Genomic DNA, 25,235 nt, shown 5'->3' on the forward strand with positions numbered 1-25,235 from the left:
ACATAAGTAAAACATAATTAAACACGAAGTTCACACTACAAGATAATTATCTGTTAGAGAAACTTTAATTTAATACGGGAGGTCTTAAAAATATCTTATTTAAATTAAGATGTAATAAGAAATTCTCATTGATATTGTAAAAGTTTTAGTTCAGAATTGTCTTGAATATGACTAATTTTTATTTTTATTTTCAGAATAAACTCAACTAAAAAATTGTACAAAACTCACATCCAATTTATTTATTACACCATTTTACTCTGTCGGAACAGAAGTCGTGAGGGTGTAAACTGATTTCTTCTTTTGCGTTAGTCTTGATTGAGGTGAGCAAATTTCAATGCAGAATTTTTAATTTTTTATATTTCATAAGTTTAGTATAATAATACAAATTTTAAAAATAAAAAAATTAACAATTTTGTTGAGATTAGTAAAAATTTGCAATACAATATAATAATACATGTTTGATTAAAACCTCATAGTTACAAAAATTTATGCATGGTAGATGATACTATTAACTCGTCAAATAAAATAGCACTCAATAGCATAATATATCCTCATTCTTGTGTTTTGTAAGAATGGAAAACCTTTAGAATACAATTTATTCCCTTTTAAAGTTTAAAATGATTTATAATTAGATCTGATTTTTAGATAGACACAGTTGCTAAAATTTGATGACTCAAATTGATGATATTAATTTACTTTTATCAGAGGAGTGAACTAATCCACCAATATATCTTCTAAATTGAAAATTAAAACATAAATAATTTAAAGGATTAAAATATTTTATGTTATATTATTTAAAATATATAAATATATATCATATTATAACTTAAATCATTATATTAACAAGTAAAACTTTAATTATTAATTATGATAAAATAATTTATCATATAAAAATAATAAATATAGTAATTAAATTAATTAAAAATAATAATTAATAACAAAAAACTTAAAATGTATTAAAATTGTTCAAACTGCCCCACCTTCAATAAAGTAGGTTGGCAGTTTAGGTAAGAAGAGTTTGATTTTGCTACATGTAAGTTTTAACAGCTTGTCTGGAGAAGGCTCTACACTATTTGTCCACTTGCAGTTTTGTTGTTCAAGCTTCTGAGCAGTAGAAAAATGAGATAATGATTTACAATGATAGAATATGACATCATGATTTTCCAAAGAAGATTGGCCACACAGGACAATGGTCCACAAGCACAATGCAAGTTAGCATGATATTGTTCTTTCTCTGTTAAAAAAAGTACAAAAAAGTTGCATTCATAGAACACTGGATATTTTGCTCTCCTCTCAATTTCAAAAGATCCTGTGCTATATGAATACAAATTCATTTCAATCATTCACACCAGGGACAAATGACTACAAATATTCTACCTTGTTAAGGTTTACTTCTGATACAAGACAGTTGATGTTGCAGAGTCAACAAGATTTCTTTCCTTACAAAGGATAGGGGAAATCATTCTTTACTTTTTATCTCTGTTCCATTTTGGAATAATAATTATCCATCCCAAAAAGATTCTACTCAGTTGAAAACAAAGATGACTATACTTTAGGAAATTTGAGAATGGACTTCATAACTAACCATGTTATGTTATACTTACAGTTGGGATAGAATTTTGGGTGTAACATAGAGCAGAACCATGTATATTTCACAGAACCATCAATATATAAAACTATATACCAAATTACATTTGCAAACAGCCACATCAGGACTGAAATAATAGTCAATATACAACGAATTCAATTTACCAGTCAATATATGTAGTTGGTGAGAGGCACTATTATGTATTTCTTCATCTTCTTTATCCGTGTGGCTTTGGATGAGTGAATTATGAGTGAAATAACAAGGCTGGCTATGTGTTAAAAATGATGCCATGATCCACCTTACAGGAATATACAGTGTTGTAGGGGTGAACTCATTCTGTGTGGGATATATAACTGCACTGGCCTTAGCCAAACACGTCAAAAACATACCTTAACTTTCACTCAACTTTGCTCGCATAATAGACAGCTCTCAACAGTTCAGGAACCTGTCTGCATTGGGAGGAGAGACCCTTGCTTGCCTTCTATGAAGATTGCTAGCTCTGTTGGTGCAACCACCAATCTTAACCACTTCTGTAACTCTTCACCCTCTACTTTCTCTTTTTCTGAAAAATCAGTATCAGTACTATTAGAACATCACAGTTAAGCAAAGCTACATGGTTCACAGTCATCTGAATTGATACATAGTTAATAGATGCACAAGATGTTCATATCCCAATTTCACTTGTCCCTTCACATGATCATCGTGTTATATAGAAGTGGCATGTAAAGTTCAATTAGTGACATGACAGGATACAGGTATGAACATGCTAGAGATAGAACTTTCTATTTTTTAGTTAAACCCTAACCTAAATATATACACTATCCATTTATCAGATTAAAAAATTTGAAGTTATTAAATCTTAATTTTTGGACAATCAGCTGAAAAATAACCAAATATAAAATGAGACCCGTATAGTTACCTTCTAAATGAGCACCTAAACCCTCCAAAACAGTAGGATTAGCTCGCACAATGGAAAGTGATACTTCCAGCGCAGACTGCAGCAATGCTTTCACTTCTCTTTGAACAAGATCAACAAGGTGTCCCTGTTTGTTTAGATATAAATCAGCATATAGTAAAAATTGAATAGGAAGAAGAAATAAGTTAATGAAATAGAGGACCTGATCTCTTCCCCAAGGAACTGATCCGCCAGATTCATCCATTCCACCATTGGAAAGGGTGGCAATTGACACAGGACCTATTGTCTGATTAAGACCATATTCAGCAATAGCTTTGTATGCCATATCGGTTGCTCGCCGTATGTCATCAAGTGCACCTGTTGACACTCTACCTGAATAAACAACTTCTTCTGCAGCACGTCCTCCGAGTAGGGTAACCAGACGGCCACGCAACTCGTCAATGAAAAGCAAGTATCTGTCCTCATTTGTTGGAGGAATGTAAGTGAATCCCAAAGCCCCTCCGGATCTAGGCAATATGCTTAGCTTCTGATAACATACACAGGATACCAAGGCATGAATGGATTTTCTTAATAAACAAAAATCAAACATAATTTTCAATACAAAAGTAGGCTAAAATTCCCAAATAGCAAATTTTGGCAAGTATTCAATTCGAAATAGAATGAAGGAGGGTTGGGTTCATTTCACAAGTATAGATACTTAAGCCGTGTTTTCAATAGTTTGCTTGTCTAGACAACTAAAATTCCAAATACCAACCCAGTATGATTATCTGACTTTTCTTTATTAATACCTAACCATTTGCAATGACATTTGGCATATTTAAATGGCCAAGAATAGAATATTTTCTAGGGTTTACCTCAACACGTGGCTGTCCAGAAAGAAGGCTTGCAACTGCAGTACCTACTACAGCATGACCAGCTTCATGTCGTGCAACTACAGCCTTCTCGCTTCCTTTCAACTTAGCAGTCTTCTTTTCTATACCCTGAAATAAGAAGTTACTTGGTCCATTTTATCCAGCATAGGTAAAACTTACAAAACTAAAATTTTTCAAATTAACTTTTGTTATTGACATCCAAATCCTGCCAGACGGCAGCTGTAAAGTGAAAATGTCCATCTATCAAGATTTTAAGAGACATTGTAACTTACTGCTATTGATCTTTCTACAGCTTGAATGAAATCAATTTTCTCCACAATAATTTTGTTTTGTCTTCCCGCCAATAAAGCAGCCTCATTTACTAGGTTTGCAAGATCCGCTCTTCAATTTGTGTACCAGTGTGTCAAATCAAAATTTCAGTCTTCCAAATATTTAAAAGATATAAAAAGGTATGAACGAAACAGAATAATTACCCTGTAAAACCAGTGGTCATACAAGCAATGTCACCAAGATCAACATCCTTAGCTAAAGGAAGTTCTTTCTTGGAAACATGAACTTTCAGGATAGACTCTCTTCCAATCCTATCAGGTGTTTCCACCTAAATTGAAAATGAACATTTTTTCTTAGAATATGCCAAGTCAAGGTCTTTCTGAAATCAGTATAAAAATCAAAGGTTATGCTGTTAAATAAAATCCAGACCATAACTACTCGATCAAATCTTCCTGGCCTTCGGAGTGCAGGGTCTAAGACATCTGCGCGATTAGTTGCTCCAAGAACAATGACTGCAGAATTGCTGTCAAAACCATCCATCTCCTGCAATTAAGTTAAAAACATTAGCCTCTTATTTACATAATACCCACCCCAATGCTCGAAAAAAAAATACAAGAAAATGGAAAATTGGTTATACAGTGAGCAGCTGGTTCAAGGTTTGTTCTCGTTCATCATTGCTGACAATCCGAAATTTACCATCGCGACTTTTAGCCACAGCATCTATCTGCATACCAAAATGATACCAAAATGAAAGTTTAATTGGTTGAATAGTAAATATTAAATCAAACATCTAACAAAATAAAAAGAAATATATTTACCTCATCAATAAATATAATGGACGGTGCCTCTTTCTTTGCCCTTGCAAAGAGATCTCTCACACGGGAAGCACCCATACCAACATATAACTCTACAAACTCACTAGCAGAACAACTTATAAATGGTACATCAGCTTCCCCTGCCACAGCCTTCGCCAGTAAAGTCTTACCTGTCCCAGGAAGACCCACCTATAAGATAAAACAATGGATATTTACAACCTACATGTCAAATTAAAGTAACAATAAAATGAAAATTAATTTGGCTATACAGTGAGGTACCATTTCAAACTAACACAATAGTTATCTCAATTTTGCAAGTTAATGATCATGAAAACAAGAGAAAACATAGATCATATAATACAGTAGAAAATTTTACTGGATATTATTAGAAAATATTCCCAAAAGAAATTTCCCATATTTGATCCCTTCCCCATGTAAACATCCACAGCTACAAAGTGTTTGCTGGCTGACCAACATGTGATTTCATCCTAAGATCAAAAGACCACAGTGTATTATTTATCATATATCCCTTAGCTAGACTCACCAAGAGAACACCTCGGGGAGGACGAGCTCCAAGTCGTATATATCTGTCAGGATTGCGAAGAAATTCCTGGCAAGCGAACATCAGATAAACTACTTGTCCATATCTCCAAACAAAAGGAACATAAAAAGGCCTGTTGTATAATAGAAAAACTTCTATATGCCCTAAAGAATTTTAGAGCTAAGTATGAGATGAAGAAAGTCCAGCCTACCACAATCTCTTCTAGCTCCTCCTTAGCCTCATCAACACCAGCAACATCGGCGAATGTGATAGTGTCACCTTGTTCAGATGACTTTGTGCCAGCAGAAGTTCCTGACTTACGATTCCTAATCTGACCAGGGGAGTGCTGCAGATAGCAATTCGAGTCCTCAAAAAACGGTTTTAAAATGTTTAAAACGACGTTAGATAAGAAGGCCTGTGAACAAAGAAAAATGAGTGAGTGAAGGAATTCAAACTCACCTGAGAAAAACTAATAGGGAATCGATGGAGCAGCCCTGCTAGCAGAGCACAATAAAACAAGGCTACCTGCAAATATCAGGATGAAGTCAACAGCATGTGATATAATATATAATGTCAACCACGACAGACAAGGAAAGTCATAATGAATGAAATGGGAAGTTTAACGTCTTAAACCATTGATACATTATAATTGAAAAATGCCATATTCAACAAATGTGAAAGAAAGAAGATTTATCTCAAATAGATAAAAGATTACCTTCTATTTATTATCTGAAGTAATGGGTCCTTAAAAGTTATTATTGCAAATTCTCATTGTTAAAATCTATAGTTTTTAATTATGAATAAACATGTAGAATATAGTTTCATGAGCTTGATAATTTTATCCACTATACTAGTCTCAGACAAGTGACACAAGTTATATCCATTAGTTTCTTAGCCAGCTCTATTAGTTAGTTTAGTTGGTTGAAGAAATAAGGCATGTTGCCTATAAATACACCATTGATAGTTGTTACGGGACTTGGATACCTCATATACCATAATCCCTATCAAAGCATGTATATGAGAACCAAAATCTCACCAGCTCACACTTTACTCGGTCACACTTCACTCAACATCTTTGAACCTTGAACCTTATAGAACCTCATAGGTAGCCCTTTCCGAGTCACCAACAACCAACTATAATACTGGTTGATAAGCATCCAAACACTTGGGGAACCCACTCTTTAAATGTTGGTTGCCAAGGGAGGAAAAACTAGCACTTAAATATTTCACTGAGCATCCCACAATATTCATTGTGGGACTTAGATACTCCATAAATACCCATCACTATCCGGGAGAGAAAGAAGAAATCACTTGCCTGTTGTGAAAGAGTCAGGGCCTTTGGCCAGGGAGGTCAGTCTCTCAAAGAACTGTGTGTCTTATTCCATTAATTAAGAAGTTCACGGTTGTATTTCTGCAATGAAGGTACAGGTTTCTATCACTGTCCTTCTTTAATAAAGAAGACTTGATAGAATGGAGTAGTACACCTATGGGACCATTTGGTCTAAGAAAACATTTTCTATTTTCATTTTTAATTACAAAAATGTGACATTGTTTTGTTTGCTTTCTGTTTTCAAAAATTTGCATCAATTCCTATACAAACATACACTTTTGGAAACAAAAAACAATGTGACAACAAGATGCTCTTTGTAATTAAAAGCAAAAACAGGAAACATCTTCTCAAACAAAACACAGTCCTTAAGTTTTTCATGGCTCTTCCAGAAGTAGGGAAAACTTAACGAGATAGCTACAAGGCCTGTTTGAACAAGCTTCTCTACAAGCTCTTCTAAGAGAGCCAAATATAAAGGAAAAATTGAAATTAACTTATCCATAAGCTAAAATTAGCTTACTCACAAGTTAAAATTAAAAATTTAGAGATTATATGAAAGAGTTTCTACAAGTTAGTTTATGTGTAAGCAAATTTTAGTTTATGAAGAAGTTAATTTCAATTTTTACTCTTATTTTTTTGTCCTAGAAGGAGCTTCCAAACCGGCCAATAGTCTACCTTGTGTGCTATAACCTATAGCCATTGAGCATTCAGAGTTTTCAGCTACATCATATAATGATTGTAATTGGAGAAATAACCATATTTCATGTATCAGTAGGTTTTTTGCACAAGCAAATATATTGGAATTTATATATTACACTTCAAACCACCAACCACTTTCCATTCTTGAGCAAATCCACTCGTGGCAGAAAGAACAGATACACAAACAATGCATACAGTGATACAACAAATTCAAAATATAAAACACAACATAGTTATAATAAATTAATAATGCAATGAACAAAAGTAATCCAAAACTAACGCATCATAAAAACCATAAATCAAATGAGTGTAAATAAACACAACAATGCTACAACTAATCTAACTATTCTTATTTTAGGTAAAATCACATGTTCTATCCATGAAAAAGCAACCACGCTCGAGACAAAATAAAAAGAATAAAAACATTGGCTATAAAATCCTCCCTCGGAATATTTATATTAGCTATGTACGAGTGATTAAGCTAGAAAAAAATCCTTGCATATTGACCGATTGGTGGGTGAGAATCTAACTAATTTAGTTTGCCAAATTGTGTTGACATAAGACTATAACAACGAAAACCAAATGCAGCTACAATTATTTCAAGTGTAGAAACCATGTTCCAAATACTTACCAAAGCAGAGTTGAGGAATCCATTAGACCTCTTATCCGGGGACCCGAACTCCACCTCATTTTCCAACATCTTCTCGTAGGGGGTCCTTATATCATTAGGCCTAGTGGTAGTGTAAACAATGTTCTTCGTCGGAGTAACACTCTTAACCAAGGACTCTGACTCTAAAGGAGTAGCAGCTGCAACTTCAGAACCATCCACGTCAGACTTCAACTTGAACATGATATGGACCCCATCCACCTCCACTTTCTGCACCTGATCACCATTAATCTTGCTCAAAAAATCGCTGTAAGGCACGCTCACAAACGACGTCGCAGCCCTCGGTTCGGAGCCAGGTAACTGAATACCTGGCTTGAGCAACCGCATCACGAAAACCACAATTCCCAACTGCAGCAACAACACTCCAACCTCCTGAGCATGCAAAATGGGCTGCCACCGCCACTTCCCACTCTTCGAACCCAACCACCACCACCACCCCTTCCCTTGCTTCTCCCTCCTTCCGTTGGAACCAGACCCTGTCGAACCCTTATCCACCCCCTGACCCTCCCCGCTCTTCTCGCCGGAATCCCCCTCTTGCCCACCACTCGCCCTGACTGCTACACCGTGAACCTTCCGCGTCCTCCACAAATCGAAGCTCCCGGAATCCCTCCATACCCCCGGAACCCTAACCGGAGCCGAATTGGGGACAAAACGACAGGTGTTTTGCCTGAACGGCGTTGAGGGCTTCCGCCAGTTATGGGAATTGAGAAAAACTTTGGTATACGTTATGGGAGAGAGATAGAGATACTCCAACGCCGACATTGGAATATGAATAGAACGAGAGAAAGAGAAATAGAAACACCCACGACGTCAAAATCGAAACTTTGAATATCCTCTTCCCGTTCACTTGCATTAATTTATATGGGTGTGGCTCGGAGATGATAATCCTCTGGCTTCTGATATGAGTGTCAATGATAACGGGAGAAGAAGAAGAAATGAGAAAGAGACAACGTGATCCGACAGGACATGGTAGCCGTTCGATTGACCACAGGTTGAAGATTTAAAGGATCCAGATTTCTTTGTTCTCTGTTTTGAAAATTAATAATTGTAATAACTACTTCCGTTTCCGAAGATTTTATTGTTTGGTTAGTTTGTGGTGTTGGTGGTGTGTGGAGAGATATTTGGTGCGGAAGGGTGTAGAGAAATGTATTTATATGGATTACGAGACCAACACGTGTAGGGTGATGATACGAAGGTGGTCATTGGATGATTACCTGGCGTTGTCGTGTGTCAATCCGGAACACAACTTTGCGGGCACAACAAAAGATGGAGAAAGAGCCACAAAATAACCAGTCATAATAAACAAAAACGGTATCCAATTTTATATTAAATTGAGAAATAATTTTTACTAGAAATTATGAATACATTAAGTAATTATCATATCAAATGTTATGTTTCTAAGAAGTTAATTTATAATTTTAATACTTTAGTTTAGCCTTAGTAATATTTTTTCTGGTACAGCATAATTTTTTATTTATTTACCTCAATAGAATATTGTAATTAATATTTACATGAATAGCAGCCTTATATAAAAGTTAAAATTCGGTTTTCGAGATATCGAATTTTGACTTTTCATTTCAATAACTTTTGTCAAAATGTATCTTAGAATTCAATTTCCAGAAAATGGAATTCTAATTTTTATTTTTTAATGATTTTTCTTAAAATATATACTTAAAATCTTTAACTATTTTAGACAACCATTTGAAGATTTAAACGTTTTCGAAAACCATTAAAACGGTTTCCAAATATTGTTGAAGACTAAAACAATTTTTCAAAAATTGTTGAAGATTATGTTAACGGTTTTCGTACAACATATTTTCCTAAATTTTATTTTTTAATTTACATATTAATAAATAATTCATTTATTTTAATATTTTAATAATATATTTTTAAATTAAATTACTTTTATTATAAAATTTAAAAAATATTTAATTTATTTAATTATAAATTAATAATATTATAATAATATTGAAATAAACTAAATATTTTTTAAATTTTGTAATAAAAATAATTTAAAAACTTTAATAAATTCTAAAAAGTTATATTAAAATATTAAAATTAGTTAATTTTAAATTCAAAAACAAAATTTAAAAAGATATGTTAAAGGCTCGAAAACCCTATAATGTTTTTCAAAATTTTATTTTTAAATTAAAATTAATAAATAAAAAATTTATTTAATATGTTAATATAATTTAATATCTTATAATATATTAAATCAAATTTTATATTACTACTATTTTTAGTTTTATTATTATTATTATTATTTTCATAATAATTATTAAAATAATAAATACATTAAATGATATGAAAATAAACTAAATATTTTTAAAATTTTATAATAAAAAAAATTTCAAATATTTGTTAAATTCCAAAATACTTATACTAATATATTATAATAAAAAAATTATATATTAAAACGTAAAAAATATGTTAACCATTTAATTTAAAAAAATCATTAAAATATTAAAATAAATTAAATATTTAATAGAATTAAAAATAAAAAGTAAAATATAATATTAAATAATTTAAATTTTATTTAAATAATTCATCTATTTTAATATTTTAATATAATATTTTGAACTTACCAAATTTTTTAAAAAAATTTATTCTAAAATTTAAAAATATTTAATTTATTTTAATATAATTTAATATATTTTATTACTTTAATAATTACTATTATAATTATATTACTACTAATAAAACTAAAAATAATTGTGAAGACCTGAAAAATGAGCCAAGACTAAGGGCACTATGACGTTAGAAAGGGCTTTCAGATTTAAGTTCATTATCTCAGCTTCTCATTCTCTCTCTAAAAAGCTTGTTCCTCCATTTTTCTCTACCTTCTCTCTCTACTCCTTCACCAATTTTCGACAGTTGCATTGTTGATTAGGTGGTGCTCAAGTGACTGCGGCGTAGAGACCTTCGCAACCATCCGAATACATTTTCATTCTTTAGCGGGTAAGTAGCTCTTCACTGTTCTCCGCTGTCTGGGACCTAGGGCAAGTTGCATGCGCCTAGTGTACCCTTCTTTACGTTTTTCCTTTGTTCATTCTAGCTCTAAGAGCTATTTCTATCGCCATTTGGGTGATTTGTAGAGTGGGGTTGTGCCCTTGTTGTGTGAGGTGTTGTAGAGAACGGTACTGTAAGTTGTGCTGTAAAGTTTTCCAGGTAAGGGGAGCTAATTATTTTGGGTTGAGTTTGTTTCAAAGTATGTGTGTATGATGATTTATAAAATGATATGATGTTTGGCTGCATTTTTTATGTTTCGTATGTTGGATGGTATGAACTGAAAATGATGATGATGATACTGGGAGTTCTTGTCTGTGTTCTGCGTTTGATGAATTTTAATGGCTGAAATTGGAATTGTTAAGATCATTTTTTTTGTTGGTAGGATAGAGGAATCTTAAAAACCAGAGTTGGTACATCCTTGATCATAGAGCAGCCTTGGTCTGATCCAGCAAGTTGTAACTAGTCATATGTACTGGCGCTTATGGTGAGTTTGATGCGTCAAACATTTGATTCTTCTCTGATGACCAATTGGGCTGGCAAGAAAGGGGTGGGGTGAGAATTTTGTGGTAATGGTAGTTGGATAAACAGTTTAGAAATTTTGAAGTATTTGAGGACGCTTTGAGAGGAAGTGAGATAGTGAATTTGGGAAGTAGGGGTTCTGGGCATAATGGGACTGTTGAGACATCTTAGGCAAGTCAATTGTGACATGTTAGGATCATAAACCTGGACTAAAATGAGTTACAAGTATTAGAATTGGATTTGGGTCCCTAAGTTATTGATTTTGGTGTTCTAGAGTAGAAATTGAGTCTAAATCACTTTAGAGTTGTAATAGGAACGTTTATAATCACCTAGACAAGTTTAATTAGGTGTAATACAGGAATTAGGAGTGTTAGAAGTTGGGGAAAATAACTAGAAATGGTAAAGGGTGTGTGAGTTGCATATTTCTGCAGAATTTACGTTCTGCAGACTATGCAGACTCGTTATGCGAGCTGTCTCGCATAGCGAGACCCTGTAGAGAGTGCTCATTGTTTGAGTCACTCGTTGTGCGAGTTAGTGCGCTGTGCGAGTGACCAGATGATGTTCGACAATTATACAAATCCGGATGAGTCGTGTTGAGTACTTATTGCATGGTTTGAAGGGTATGCTTTTGGATTGTTCTCTTATATATGTAACTAAACTTGATGATATTCATTGATTGTGTTATATGTATATTGCTTGTTTATCTAGCTCACCCTTGCTGCTGTGTTGTGTGTTGTTTGTGTATATCTTCTTTTGCGATGATCATCCACTTGGATGAGAGCAGATGTTGTTGAGGAGATACGTTTGGAGCAAGTACTGGAGGATGTTGATGTTGTAGTGTAGTCTACTTAGGATTTCCTCTTTTCGAACTCATGACATTTTGAATACTCTAAACGATTTAAGTTTAAATTCTATCTTCTTTTATGGATGACTGTAATCCCATACTTAATCGCAAGTCATGCTCTAACCGTTCTCTTTATTTGAATGTTGACGTCTATGTTATATGATTGTAGTTATTATATATTTGGGATGTCACAATAATAATAAAAATAATAACATAAATATGATTTAAATATTTTAACAAACTAAATTATATTAAACTATAAAAATAATTTAATTATTTCTTAATTTTAAATTAAAAAATAAATTTTAAAAATAACATATTTTAATATGATTTAAAATATTAAAAATTATTTTATTATAATATTATTAATTTATATTAAAGTAAATTAAATATATTTTAAATTTTATAATAAAAGTAATTTAAAACTTTTGTTAAATTTAAAAAAATTATATTACAATATTAAATTAAATGAATTATTTATTAAAATTGAAATTAAAAATAAATTTTAAAAAATATGTTAAACGATTTTTTTAACCATTAACATAGTCTTTAACAGTTTTCGAAAATTGTTTCAACCTTCAATTGCTTTTGATAACCGTTTTAGCTTCCAATAATTTTCGAAAATCGTTTAGATGTTCAACGATTTTTAAAAATTATTCAAAATTTTTAATATATGTTTTTATAAAAATCACTAAAAAATAAAATTAAAATTCGATTTTTTAAAAATCCAATTCTAATATATCTTTTACAAAAATTATTGAAATAAGAAATCAAAATTTAGTTTTCCGAAAACTTATTCTAACCTCTTATAAAATCGTGTTATTCATTTAAATATTGACTACTTTGTTCTATTGGGTAAATAAATAAAAAATGAATTGTTATAAGAGAAAAGAAATCAGCCTTTAGTTGACATTTTTTACATTGTTTTTTGTATTTATCGCATATTTAAGTTTTTTCTTTGATTCTTATTTATCAATGTTTTAACTTATGTAAATGTATGGATCATTTATGTAGTTTATTAGTAGTTAGAATATAAAAAATAAAAAAGAGTTAATGCATTTGAAAATTTAAATAAGAGTATTCAAAATATATATATATATATATATATATATATATATATATATATATATATATATATATATATATATATATAAACTCACAATTTACTAAATTTTTTTACCTACTAAGATGATAAGAAAAAGGCGTTATGAAGTGTATCAATTTGGCAGAATACTTTTGGACTTTTTCATTTAAAAACTTCTACAGTTAAGTTGCTGTTTTCGAAAATATATTTTTAATAAGAAAATATTCGTTTTCTAATTTCAACTATTGTTTTTCATATTATCATATTTTTTTAACTTAATCACTTTTTATTAATTATAATAATAATAACTTATTATTTTTATTATAAAGAAAAATTGAACACAAATACCCATGTATTTACAAATTAATAAAGATAATCGGTTTCTCATCTAATAGCTATTTCAGGTGAGAACATTTTAATCTAATTTCTCTTATTAATAAATAATTTTGTAATTGCTTTTTACAATTTATTTAATTACCTATAAATATAAAAACTATCTTTAATCTTTAATAAGATACGTATAAAAAGAGTTATAAGAATAATTTATTTTATATTTATTTTTTAATAAACATGATAAAAATTAATATTTTTGTAGTCAATCTTATTAATAAAGATGATTAGTTTATGTAACCAATTTGTAATTTTTTTTACGTGAACATTTCTTTTTAATTTCTTTTATTTATAAATAATTTTATAATTAAATTATAATTTTATACTTATTAAGTAGTGAAAGTTGAATAAACCTAATGACATTTTGAGAGTATAATAGTTTAAAAATAGTCAGATTCAATTATTTTAATGTTGAAAAGTATTATTATAAATAGTTTTGTTATGAATGAGTTTTATTATTTTAAAATTGATCATTTTTTATTTTTTCTAAAGCTTTCTGACTTTTTTTTTCTAAGACTTCTTCCTACTCAATTTGTTGAAGAACCAGGATTGATCATTACGGCGAGCTTTTCAATTTGGACAGAATAGTTTTTTCTTTAATGTAAGTTGAGTTTCAGCTCTTTTTCTGTTATCGGTATTATGTGAGCATTCTTCCACTTACATGTGTTTTTTTAATAATCTATATGAGTCTTTGCTTATTAGTTATCATAATGGTATGTTTGGGTTGTTCTTGTAACTTCTATATGTAGATAAAGCATCCTACAGGTCGGGAGGAACAATGTGAGCTTAAAGAGATTTGAGATTCCTTAGAGCAAGTTCATCGATCTCTTAGGTAAGAAGCTAATTGCATTCTTTTTAAGTTATAAATACTTTGAAATTTTTAATTGTATGATTGTATGGTGAATTGATTGAATGATTGATCTATATGATGAGTGTGATATGTTGAAATGTGAAAATGTTGTCTGATTTGAGTTTCAAATGAAATTGTTGACTTAGTGAAGATTGTGTAATCTGAAATTTGCATGTTTTAGCATCTGTGATTTGAATATTTGATTCTTAGATGTTTGGTTGGCTTGAACTTAGTTTTGTATGATGAAAGAGCTTAAATTTGATTAATTGATCAAGTTGTATGAGCTTCCATGTTTAAAACTATTTTTAACTCATGCATTGAGAAAGAAGTACTAGTTTGATCAATTGAATATGTATAAGCTCCCTCAAAAGCACAAAATACAAGTTTTGATATCTGGTAAATCGTTGAGCTAGGCTAGGGTGATGTTGAACATCCTATTTTACGTATGGGATAGCATTGAGCAGTGCTAAGGTGACACTAAGCGCCCAGTTCTTCGAATGATTTGGCATTGAGTAGCGTCAGGGTGTCATTGAGGGTCATCCTTTATAGGAGCATTTTAACTTCAGGGCGTTCAACACCAGAAAGTGTCTCTAATGAAAATTTTTTATGAAAAGGTCGTTAAGCGTAACTTATTGTGACAAGGTCATTGAGTGAGGTTAGGGTGACGCTAAATGTCCTATTTTACGTATGGGATAGCAATGAGCAGTGTTAGGGTGACACTGAGCACCTAGTTCTACGAATGATTTAGCGGTGAGTAGCGTTAGGGTGTCGTTGAGGGTCATCCTTAGATTTGAGCATTTTAATTTCAGGGCGTAGAGCACTAGAAAGTAGTGTTGTCAAAATGGGTTATAACCCGTGAGTCAACCTGACCCACCACGGGTTTGAGCCGAGTTGGGTTTGAAAAAATTATTATTTTTTTATGCGGGTTAATTTTGAACCCGACTTACTTAGAACCCGGCTCACACGGGTTGAACCTGTGGTGAGCCAGGTTGGCTCACCAACCCACCTAATTTAATTTAATTATTTATTATTATGTGTTTCAATATTATTAGTTAGCATTTTTTTATTATATTGTAGATGAGATAAAAAAAAAGATGTTTCAAGAGACAAATATATTATAATTTATCTATTCAAGTCTCTAATATTATAAATGGACAAGTGATACAAAAATTATCAATATTAAAAACTTATGTGTTCGTCTTTTGTGCTTGTTTTTGGATTACGCTTGCATTGTATAATATATTTTTTTATTTTGAATTGTCTTTGGAGTTTAAAATCATTTTAGAATAAATTTTTTATTTATATTTGAATTAAAAATATATAATATTTTTATTTTAAAAAAAAATTATAATTAAGTGAGTCAACCCGTTTAACCCACTAACTCGCAGTGGGTCGAGTTGTGTTCAAATTTTTTCAGCTCGCTAATAAGTGAGTCAGGTTGGGTTAGCTTACTAAGTGACCAACTCGTGGTGGGCCGAGCTGGGTTGAGCTGGATTACCCATTTTGACAACTCTACCAGAAAGTGTCATTGATGGCAACTTGTTGTGAGAAGGTCATTCAGCGTAACTTATTGTGAGAAGAATGATGTTGAGCATCATGGCTAGTGCTAAGTGCCACCTTTTGCAAGAAGTATTATGCTAGGCACCACCTCTGACCGATATGTTTGAAGTTTTCTTCTTCTTTGGTTGTTTGAGATAGAATGCAATGTATCTTATCCATGTCTAAGAGTATTATTGTATTTATTCATGTATGATATTGTGATGATGACAAGTTTGTTATGAGCATGGTATGTGTATGACATAATTATAGGGATCTTGTTACGATATTCTATAATGACGTTTCTTTAGTGTATGTATTTATATATGAATTAAGTATTAGGAGTTATCATATCACTCTAATAATCATTAAATCTCAAGTAGAGAATGATAAAGTATGTGGTGAAAGGTGCAGGAAGTCCTAGTCTAGGAGTTTTACCTTTTCCAAAAATGATTGATGGACTAACCTTGTGTGTGGCAACTTAGATGGGCGAGTTGTTCCACTATCACAAATGCATAACCCACCAGAGTCTGATATCGATACATGTATTTGGATAATTAGGTCTATAATGAATTTATATGTGTGACATGGTCATTTTAAGAATGAGCGATGTATGATGATTATTTCTATGTATGTGTATGACAACTCCTTTTGCATATTAGTTTACCCTTTTGTGTGTTTTGTGGTTGTTGTATTGTCTTTCTTTTTTTTTTTGCGATGATCACATATTGGTGTGAACATATGAGAAATAGATGTTGAAGCATGGATGACGGTGATGATATGAAGTATTTTTCTTGATGTATTTTTGTTAATTATTTTAGATATATTTTATTATTATAGTTACTTTTATGTAGATAACTATATTAACATCTTATAGACAATTAATTTGTTTTATCAATCTTTTTAATATCTTATGTTATCAGTTGTAAACAGCTAAAAACTAAATGTTACATAGATACCCACTTTTTATTATTATAGATAATTAATTGGATATTGAAAAACAATTATAAAATTCAAAAAATAAAATATTAAAATAATTTACATCAATAAAAATAAAATTGGTACGGATATCTGAACACGAAATAACAATTATGAGAGTTACAAAACTATTTTAGATTTTAATTAATTTCCTATAGAAAACACATGAGCTTATGTATATTCACTTATTCTGTGATGAAATAAAAAATTTATTATATAATTTTCAGAATTAATTAAGTTCAAAAAATATTTATAAAAACTTAAAAGATAAAATAGTAAACTGAAATATATTGATAAAGAGTAAAATTGATAAATAATGATGGACACTAAAAGAACATTTACAACAATTATAATGGTGAATTAAAAAATATTTACAAAAGCTTAAAAATAAAATATAAATAAAAAACAAAATTCTCAAAAATTACACACACCAAAATACCACTATAAAAGTGAGTTGGCTCATATATAATTATAGATATGTTAAGAAAAAGATGTTAAACAAGAAATGAAGTATGTCGTTTTTATTGACTGAAAAAATGGAATGATAAAAGATTAAACAAATATTTATGTTAAGAAAAAGATGTTAAAGAAGAAAGGAAGTATGTTGCTTTATTGGCTCAAAATTCGAATGATAGAAGATAATATGATGGAAATAAATTGATTTAATGTATTGTACTTCTATTATCTATTATAATATAAGAAAGGAGGATATTAGTAAATTAATCCTATTGTACTTATTTTATTTTATTGACAAATATTTTAAAAGTTAGTTTTTTAATTATTTGACATTTTAATTTTTTTATATTTATTTTGATATAAGAAAATAAGATATTAGCACATTTATTTTATTATCTATTTTTTTATTTTGTTGACAATGGTCTCAAAAGTTAGTTCTTTTGGTCATTTAACATTTTTAACTTTTTTATTTATATTTATTTTTCTGTAACATGTTTATTAAAAAACTTCTTTTTTAGCATCTTACCAGTGATAAAATAAGATATAATAAGATCGTTAAAATAAACCGATTATCTTAAAAATGCCTAATTAATACAATTATTTCAAAAAGCAAATAATTATATATATATATATATATATATATATATATAAAGCAATTATGGATGATTCAGAATTTTAAAAAACTTTTATATATAATAAGTACTACAAAATGAAGAAAATTATTATGCGTCATCACCACCTTCCACCAAAGACGTATCAAGACTTATCTACTCACCTACTCACATCGTGAAATGATCATAGTAAAAGAGGCAAACAAACACAAGAAAACACAAAAAGAGATGACATGATAAACTAATATGCAAGAAAATTATTCTAAAATAATTAAATCATATCAAATATAAGCTAAACATGGATTAAATACAATAAATCATATAGATACACACAAATAGTTGAGACTAAACTCAATTATCCAGATAGATGTCTTTGACATTGAGCTTCATTAGAGGCATGCACTTTATAGTAATATTTATACTCTATGTTATCACCCTACCACTCACAAGGTTAATCTCCTTCGTACCAAGGACCAAAACATTCCAATGGCTAGAATATCAGGATACCTCTTTATTGATTCCCCAAATGTCTCTTCCAATTTCTCTTCCAATTTCTCTTCCAATTTCATACACTAAGATCATCACCATAAAGAATTTCTCTTCCAATTTCTCTTAACAGCATCACCATACTTGTCCACAACTATAATCATCACGACATATAATAATAAATAATATTGTAAGCATTCATCAATTCCATTACAAATCTTTTTTAAACCACCAAAGAAGAAAAATATATCCATCATACAAATTGGCGCTCATAAGTGGCGTTCAACGTCAAACCTTTCGCAAGAAGTGGCACTCAACAACAGTTCTGACCCTCGGTGTCATTCTTCTCACAAAAGTTATGCTCAACAGTGTTCTACTACCGCTTAATGTCAAGGCATTCGCAAAATACGACGCTCAATGGTACAAACTTGCGTTTAATGGCCTAGAGCTAAAATGCTCCTAGACTTGCACAACGAGGCTGATACTCAACGCTAGTTTGCCACTGCTCAGTGTTATACTAGACACTAGCAAATGTAATTATATGATTTGAGAAAAATGTGACATGTTAGATTGATCAATTTGGTATTCTCTTCTAAGTAATTTGGTAAGTTACTTTTCTTTTTTATCTATTTATTTTATTTTTTAATTTCTTTTTTATTTATATTTATTTTGCTATCACATGTGTATAAACTTTATTTTACCTTTTTATCCATTTATTTTATTTTTAAACTAATTTGTCTATACTATTTCTTTATTCTTAATTTTATCCTTTTATAACTTCTAATTAATTTCTAAAGACCTATAAAATGACATTTTAGATTTAAAAATAATGAGATTCGATTATTTTGATGTTGGAAGCTTTCAATATAAATAGTTTATTATGAACGAGTTTCATTATTTTAAAACACATCATCTCTCTAGAAACTACTTTTCTAGAATTATATGACTTCTATCTAAGAGTTCTTATTCTCTTCGCATCTAACTCAAGTACTAAGGTTATAGGATTAATTCTTACGACGAGTTCTTCAATTTGGACTATTAAGATAAGGTCGTCTAAAGAAACAAAATTGTCTAACAAGTCTTGTTTTGAAGTTTAACAAATGAATATTTAACGATATAATGTTTATTGATTAAACCTTCTAAAGGATATTCTTGGTAAAACTAATGTTGAACAACATAATTGAAACATCTATGATAAGTCGGTATAAGATGTTATATAGCTTACAAACAATTTTTTATGAAAATGTGTTTAACAACCGTCAAGAACAAAGTTCTATTAAACATTGTACCTTGTAAACAATGTGTTACTTAAAAGGATAGACTAGTATGCTTAATGCTTAGTACACGAAACATGCCTAAATAATCAATAATGTTTAAAACATTAAATGCATGTATAGTTTGTACTTCTTTGTTTGTGGTGCTTTGTTCTCTTTATTTGTGCAAATCATGAAAGTAGCAAGTTTTTTCCCAATGTCCTGCACTAGATTAGAAAGACATTAAGAGATAGAAAGACATTCTTGGAATGTTTTCTTAATGTTTTTTGCTCTGAACAAGTCGTACATGCCATCTCTGCTAAAAGCATTATTGCTTTGCCAAGACGTAACTTAGCACTTGACTTCGTACCTAAAAGACCACCTACCCTCACCGAAGTCAACTATCTGAGAAATGGATCTTTCTCGAAGAAGGCTATATAAGGAAGACTAGACAAAGAGAAGACAACAAGAATATCTCTTTGAATCTTATGTTAGTTTTCATTCTCTAAGCTTTCATAGTCTAAGACTTTCCTTGTAAAAGAAAAAGTTTTACAAGTCTTCAGATTTTCTTGTATTGAAATTATACTCTTTTCGAGAGCTTTGAATATGTACTTGTTTGTATATTTAGAAGTGAATCAAAATATTTTATTATTTAGTTTTGTTGAGCTAAATTGTCTAGTCAGTAAGACTAATGTTGAATCAAGAGTGGGTAAACTCGTTTATCCAAGTTAGATAGTTTGTAAACCATGAGTGGTAAAATTTGTTGTAATCTTTTAAAGATTAGTGGAACCCCTTACGTGTGTTTAAGGGAGAATTGAACATAACTCTGTTGAGTGAACCAGTATAAAAATACGCTTGCCCTATTTGTTTTCTTTCCTGAACGGTGTTTGAAAACTTAAGTGTTTAATATTTATTGCAGACATTTAACCCCTACAAAAGAGCTTAAACACTTATTTGCAAATTTTTTGAAAACTCTATTCAACCCCCTTCCCCTTCTAGAGTCGTTCTTGTGTCGTTCTTGTGTTTCATGGACCGTTTAGTTTCTTCGTTCATGTAAATTGAGTTTCAACCCTTTTTCTTGGTCTTTTCTGTTATCTGTTGCATGTGAGCATTCTCCCACTTGCATGCGTCTCTTTAGTCATCTATACGAGTCTTTGTTGAGCAGTGATCATAATGGTATATCTTGATCGTCTTTGTGATTATTTTATGTGTGGATAGTTCATCCTACAAGTTGGGAGGAGTTTCACTAGTTAGGGTCTTATGAGCCTTAAGGGATTTGACATTCCTTAAAGCAAGTTCAACTATCTCTCAAGTAAGGGAAACTGATTGCATTGATTTTAAGTTATAAATACTTTGAAATTTTTAATTTTATGATTGTATGGTGAATTGACTGAATGATTGATCTGTGTGATGAGTGTTATATCTTAAAATATGAAAATGTCGTTTGATTTCTGTTTCAGATGAAATTGTTGAGTTAGTGAAGATTGTGTAATATGAAATTTGCATGTTTTAGTATTTGTTATTTGAATGTTTGGCTGGTTTGAAATTGGTTTTGCGTGATTAAGAGAAATTAAATTCGATTAATTGGTCAAATGGTATAAGCTTCCATGTTTAAAATTGTTTTGAACTCATGCAGTGGAAAGAAGTACCAGTTTGATAAATTAAATAGGTATAAGTTCCTTAAAAAGCACAAAATACAAGTGTTGATATCTAGTATAGTGTTGAGTAGTGCCAAGGTGATGTTGACCGTCCTATTTTGCCAATGGCCTAACATTGAGCTATGCAAGGGTGATGCTAATCGTCCAGTTCTATAAATTGTTTGGCATTGAGCGACGTTAGGGTCCCACTAAGCGTCATCCTTGTACTATAGGTCTGGAGCATTTTATCTCGAGAGCGCTGAGCGGCAGAAAGTATTGTGTTGGGCACCACCTTTGAGTGGCAATGTTTATGTTTGAAATTCTCTTCTTTTTGGTTGTTTGAGATGAAATACAATGTATTTTATGTATGTTTAAAAATATTAGATTGTTTATTCATGTATGATATTATAATGATGATGAGTATTATATGTGTTTCGCTTAATTCCACGAATCTTGTGAGGAGATTGTTAAAATAGAATGGATCAATTTCTCACACCAAGAGGGGAAGGGAGGGAGCGGGTGGGGGGGGGGGGGTGTTGGTGAAGTATAAAATTTAAACCTTTCAAAATATTTTTCACCAAAAGAGATGCCTTTATATTTTTCTTGAAACGCAAGTTAAAAGATTTTCAATGAAGCAGAAATTTAATCGAATGTGTATAAAGTATAATCGATTGAATGTAAAAGAGTAGGGATAAGAAAGATCAAACACTGAGTTTTTATACTGGTTCAACCAAGCCTACATCTAGTGTCCTTCCAACCACAAGAAGCCAATGCACTATAATGATCAAGGTTTTTATAGAGACCTCACGTCAAATATATAAAACACTCTCTAACCCTCAAATCAAAATATAGGCAGTACATAAACATACTAGTAGCAAGAATCCCCTCTCCTACAGTCCAACCCCTTTGAGGCACCCTCAAAGTCAAGAACACAACATGCCCTTCTTCCTATAATCACAACAAGGAACTCAACCCAATCTTCAGCAGATTGTAGAACCTGATCTTGTAGTAGACACTCAAATGTGCAGATAGATCAGACTTTGAAAACTCAACAATCTTGCTCTTCAAGAAATCACAATTAGTTGATCACCACGGTCAAACTAGTTTCTTGGACTAATTCTCTTTCTGTAAACTTTACACTTTTCTGCAAAAGAATATGAAAATGTTAGAATCACAAAAGTCTATACAAAAATCAAATTCGCGTCAATATATAGATAAACTCGTATCAGACGAAACATAATCGACTCCGCTACTAATGCAATCGAATACACCAGTTCAATTATAACAGATAGTAGCAGTCAAAGAATTTAATTGAATTCACAATTAATGCAGTCGGATAACATTTAATGCTTGGTCAACACATTTAAAAATATAGTCGTTTTGACAGTTATATCAAGCATTAACATATTTCAAAATGGTAACAAACTTAATCGAATACATATGGCATGCAATTGATTATGTAATAATGTTAAGCCAAGTTTTGAAAACTTTTCTCTTTGAAAAACTCTCACAACACTTATGAAAACAGTTTGTACAAAGACACAAGTTTTAATCGATTCAGCCCATAATGTAATCGACTTAAAACTATTGTTTTGCTACACAATTAAAATTCAACATTAGTGCTTGTGGTTTTTCTCATCCAAAAACATGTGTCATGCATTCATGTATAAAATCAAATATATATCACAATGAAATGAAATGAACAACACATATATAACACAATCATGTTCTCATATATGCATATAACATGTAAGCATAGAACATATAACACACAATACACATGTGTTATTAATTATGCGTTGTCATCATCAAAAACTCAATATTATTGAGATTGTGGATTCAGTTAAACCAGTGCTCCCCCTATCAACAATCTCAACAAAGATTTTATGATGGCGTTTCATTAGTGTAAGCATTGATGTGGGAGTCTAAACATTGGAGTTTATCCTGTCTCTCTATAACCCATTCAAGCTTAGGTATAGTGGAATAGGGTGTGTGGTGAGAGGTGTGTTAGGTCTTACTCTACGGGCTTTACCTTAGACAAAGATGTTAACAGACTAACCTTGTGTCTAGTAGGGTGACACTCATTGACAATGACTTCGTAGAGAAGTAGAGGCCACCACAAGTGCAAGACCCCTCGTGATTTCACATCAATGCTTTATCCAAATAATTGAGTCTAAAATGAGTCTTTGTATGTGATATGGTTATTTTATGAATGAGTTATGTATGATGACATTTCTATGTTTGTTTTATGAAAACCTTTTTTCATATTAACTTACCTTGTCATTTTTTTCGGTGTTCTTTTGTGTGTTTGTTTGTTTCTTTTGCCGTAATCACCTTATTGGTGTGAGTGATGAGGGATAGATGTTGAAGCATCTCTGGTGGAGGACGGTAATGTTGTGAAGTATTCTTCTTGGTTGTCTAGTGGTTTTCCTTAGTTTGTTTTAAATATATTTTATTATTACATTTATTTATTTTTAGATAATTGTATTAACATCATATATTTATATGTTGAGACAATATGTGTTGTTTATCAATCTTATAATGTCTTATTTTATCGTTTGTAAGATGTTAAAATTGGAATCTTGCATTTTGGTACCGGAGTAGTTTATCCTTAAAATGATCTAAGTGTGGGTGGGTTTATCGTGTCTTGCAAGTTTAAGAGTTTAAGTTTAGATTCTAGAGATTTTGTATCTAACTAAAAGTATTAAGAACAAAAAATGTCTTGATAAGAGTAATAAGGGTGCACACTTATGACTATATCAAAAATAATTTTCTTTCTTAATTATAAAGGTTTAGGGGAAAAATAGTTGTGGTTTGAGTTTTGTTTTCTATAACAATTCTTGTCATGTTTTTTCTTTTATGGTAGCGTTAAGAGCTCTATAGTGGTAGAAGATGTAGATTCAAGGATAAATTGACTTACTTATCTTTATGAAACTTGACTAAGGCCTTTGAGACAATTTTTTACCTGAAAGATATGAAGATTGTTGAGATTGTTGATAGGGGGAACACTGGTTTAGTTGAACCTACAATCTTAGTGATATCTATCTTTTTTATGATGACAACACATAATTAATAACACATGAGTATTTTGTGTCACAGAAGAGGGTGTTCTTGCCATTAGTCTTTTTTGTGTTGTTGCCTATATTTTAGATTAGAGAGTTAGAGAGGTGCTTTAAACTTTTAATGTGAGGTCTCTGTAAAAACCTTGATCTTTATAGTGCATTTGCTTCCTGTGGTTGGAAGGACACTGGATGTAGGCTTGGCCGAACCAGTATAAAAATCAGCATTTGAATTTTCTAATCTCTACACTTTTTTATCATGTCGATTATGGTGTTAGTATATTGGATTAAGTTTACTGCTGCATTGCATATCTTTTAACTTGCGATTCAAGAAAAGTGTAAAAGCATCTTATTTTGTGAAATAGTTTTTGAAAGATTATATTGTTTACACTTCACCAATTCACCCCCTCTTGGTGTGAGAAACTAAGCCATCCTATTTTATCAATTGGCACCAGAGCTGGTTTTCATAAAATATTTGAAAAACAAATCGATTACTATATCGATTCGATCCTGAAAAATGGCCTCTATTTCTTTAACAAGAAAGACAAGTGAATCTGTTTTTGAACTTGTGCATGTTACCTGTAATGCTAAGTCAAATTCCGTTACTAATGGCTTTTGTGAGTCTCTTGAAACAGGTCTCTTGAGAAACAAGAAAAATGGTGTAGATAAATTGGAATCAAGAGTTGAGAGGATGAATTTGCAGGCTGAGAAGTTTACAAGATTCCTCAATGAGATGAAAAGTTACAAGCATCAGAATGATAACCAAGATAATGTATCAAGAAGTGATCTCATCATGATGGCTAAATTTGAAACAGTGAAAGCATGTTT

General features: G+C 31.0%; 1 protein-coding gene across 2 annotated transcripts; it reads right to left on the minus strand.

Annotated features, from left to right (window-relative positions):
* Window positions 1–1,650: 1,650 nt before the first annotated feature.
* On the minus strand, window positions 1,651–8,639 carry LOC124836672 (ATP-dependent zinc metalloprotease FTSH 9, chloroplastic-like). 2 transcript variants are annotated; one of them, XM_088091565.1, is made up of 13 exons: window positions 7,660–8,639; window positions 5,462–5,527; window positions 5,214–5,369; window positions 5,006–5,071; window positions 4,465–4,650; window positions 4,284–4,370; window positions 4,076–4,189; window positions 3,850–3,974; window positions 3,649–3,757; window positions 3,359–3,484; window positions 2,707–3,030; window positions 2,508–2,631; window positions 1,651–2,150 (listed from the first exon to the last, which is right to left on the minus strand). In XM_088091565.1, exons 1-13 carry the CDS (start codon window positions 8,455–8,457, stop codon window positions 2,026–2,028), a joined length of 2,406 nt encoding a protein of 801 aa, XP_087947691.1. In that variant the 5' UTR covers window positions 8,458–8,639; the 3' UTR covers window positions 1,651–2,025. The 2 variants fall into 2 exon arrangements, with proteins under 2 accessions (XP_087947691.1, XP_047167805.1); XM_047311849.2 differs by having other exon boundaries at window positions 5,214–5,348; window positions 7,660–8,636.
* Between the last annotated feature and the right edge of the window lie 16,596 nt (window positions 8,640–25,235).

Source organism: Vigna umbellata, chromosome 1 (assembly GCF_029865625.1).
Source record: "Vigna umbellata cultivar VRB3 chromosome 1, Vumbellata_1.0, whole genome shotgun sequence".
Classification (NCBI taxonomy): domain Eukaryota; kingdom Viridiplantae; phylum Streptophyta; class Magnoliopsida; order Fabales; family Fabaceae; genus Vigna; species Vigna umbellata.

Bases quoted from the DNA above. Each gene is read 5' to 3' on its own strand.
- LOC124836672 (XM_088091565.1), bottom strand. From the start codon at position 8,457: ATGTCGGCGTTGGAGTATCTCTATCTCTCTCCCATAACGTATACCAAA. The intron at 2,632-2,706 runs GTCCTCTATTTC...CTAAACAAACAG, and splicing joins TTCCTTGGGGAAGAGATCAG to GGACACCTTGTTGATCTTGT. The intron at 2,151-2,507 runs GTAACTATACGG...CTGATTTTTCAG, and splicing joins TTTAGGTGCTCATTTAGAAG to AAAAAGAGAAAGTAGAGGGT.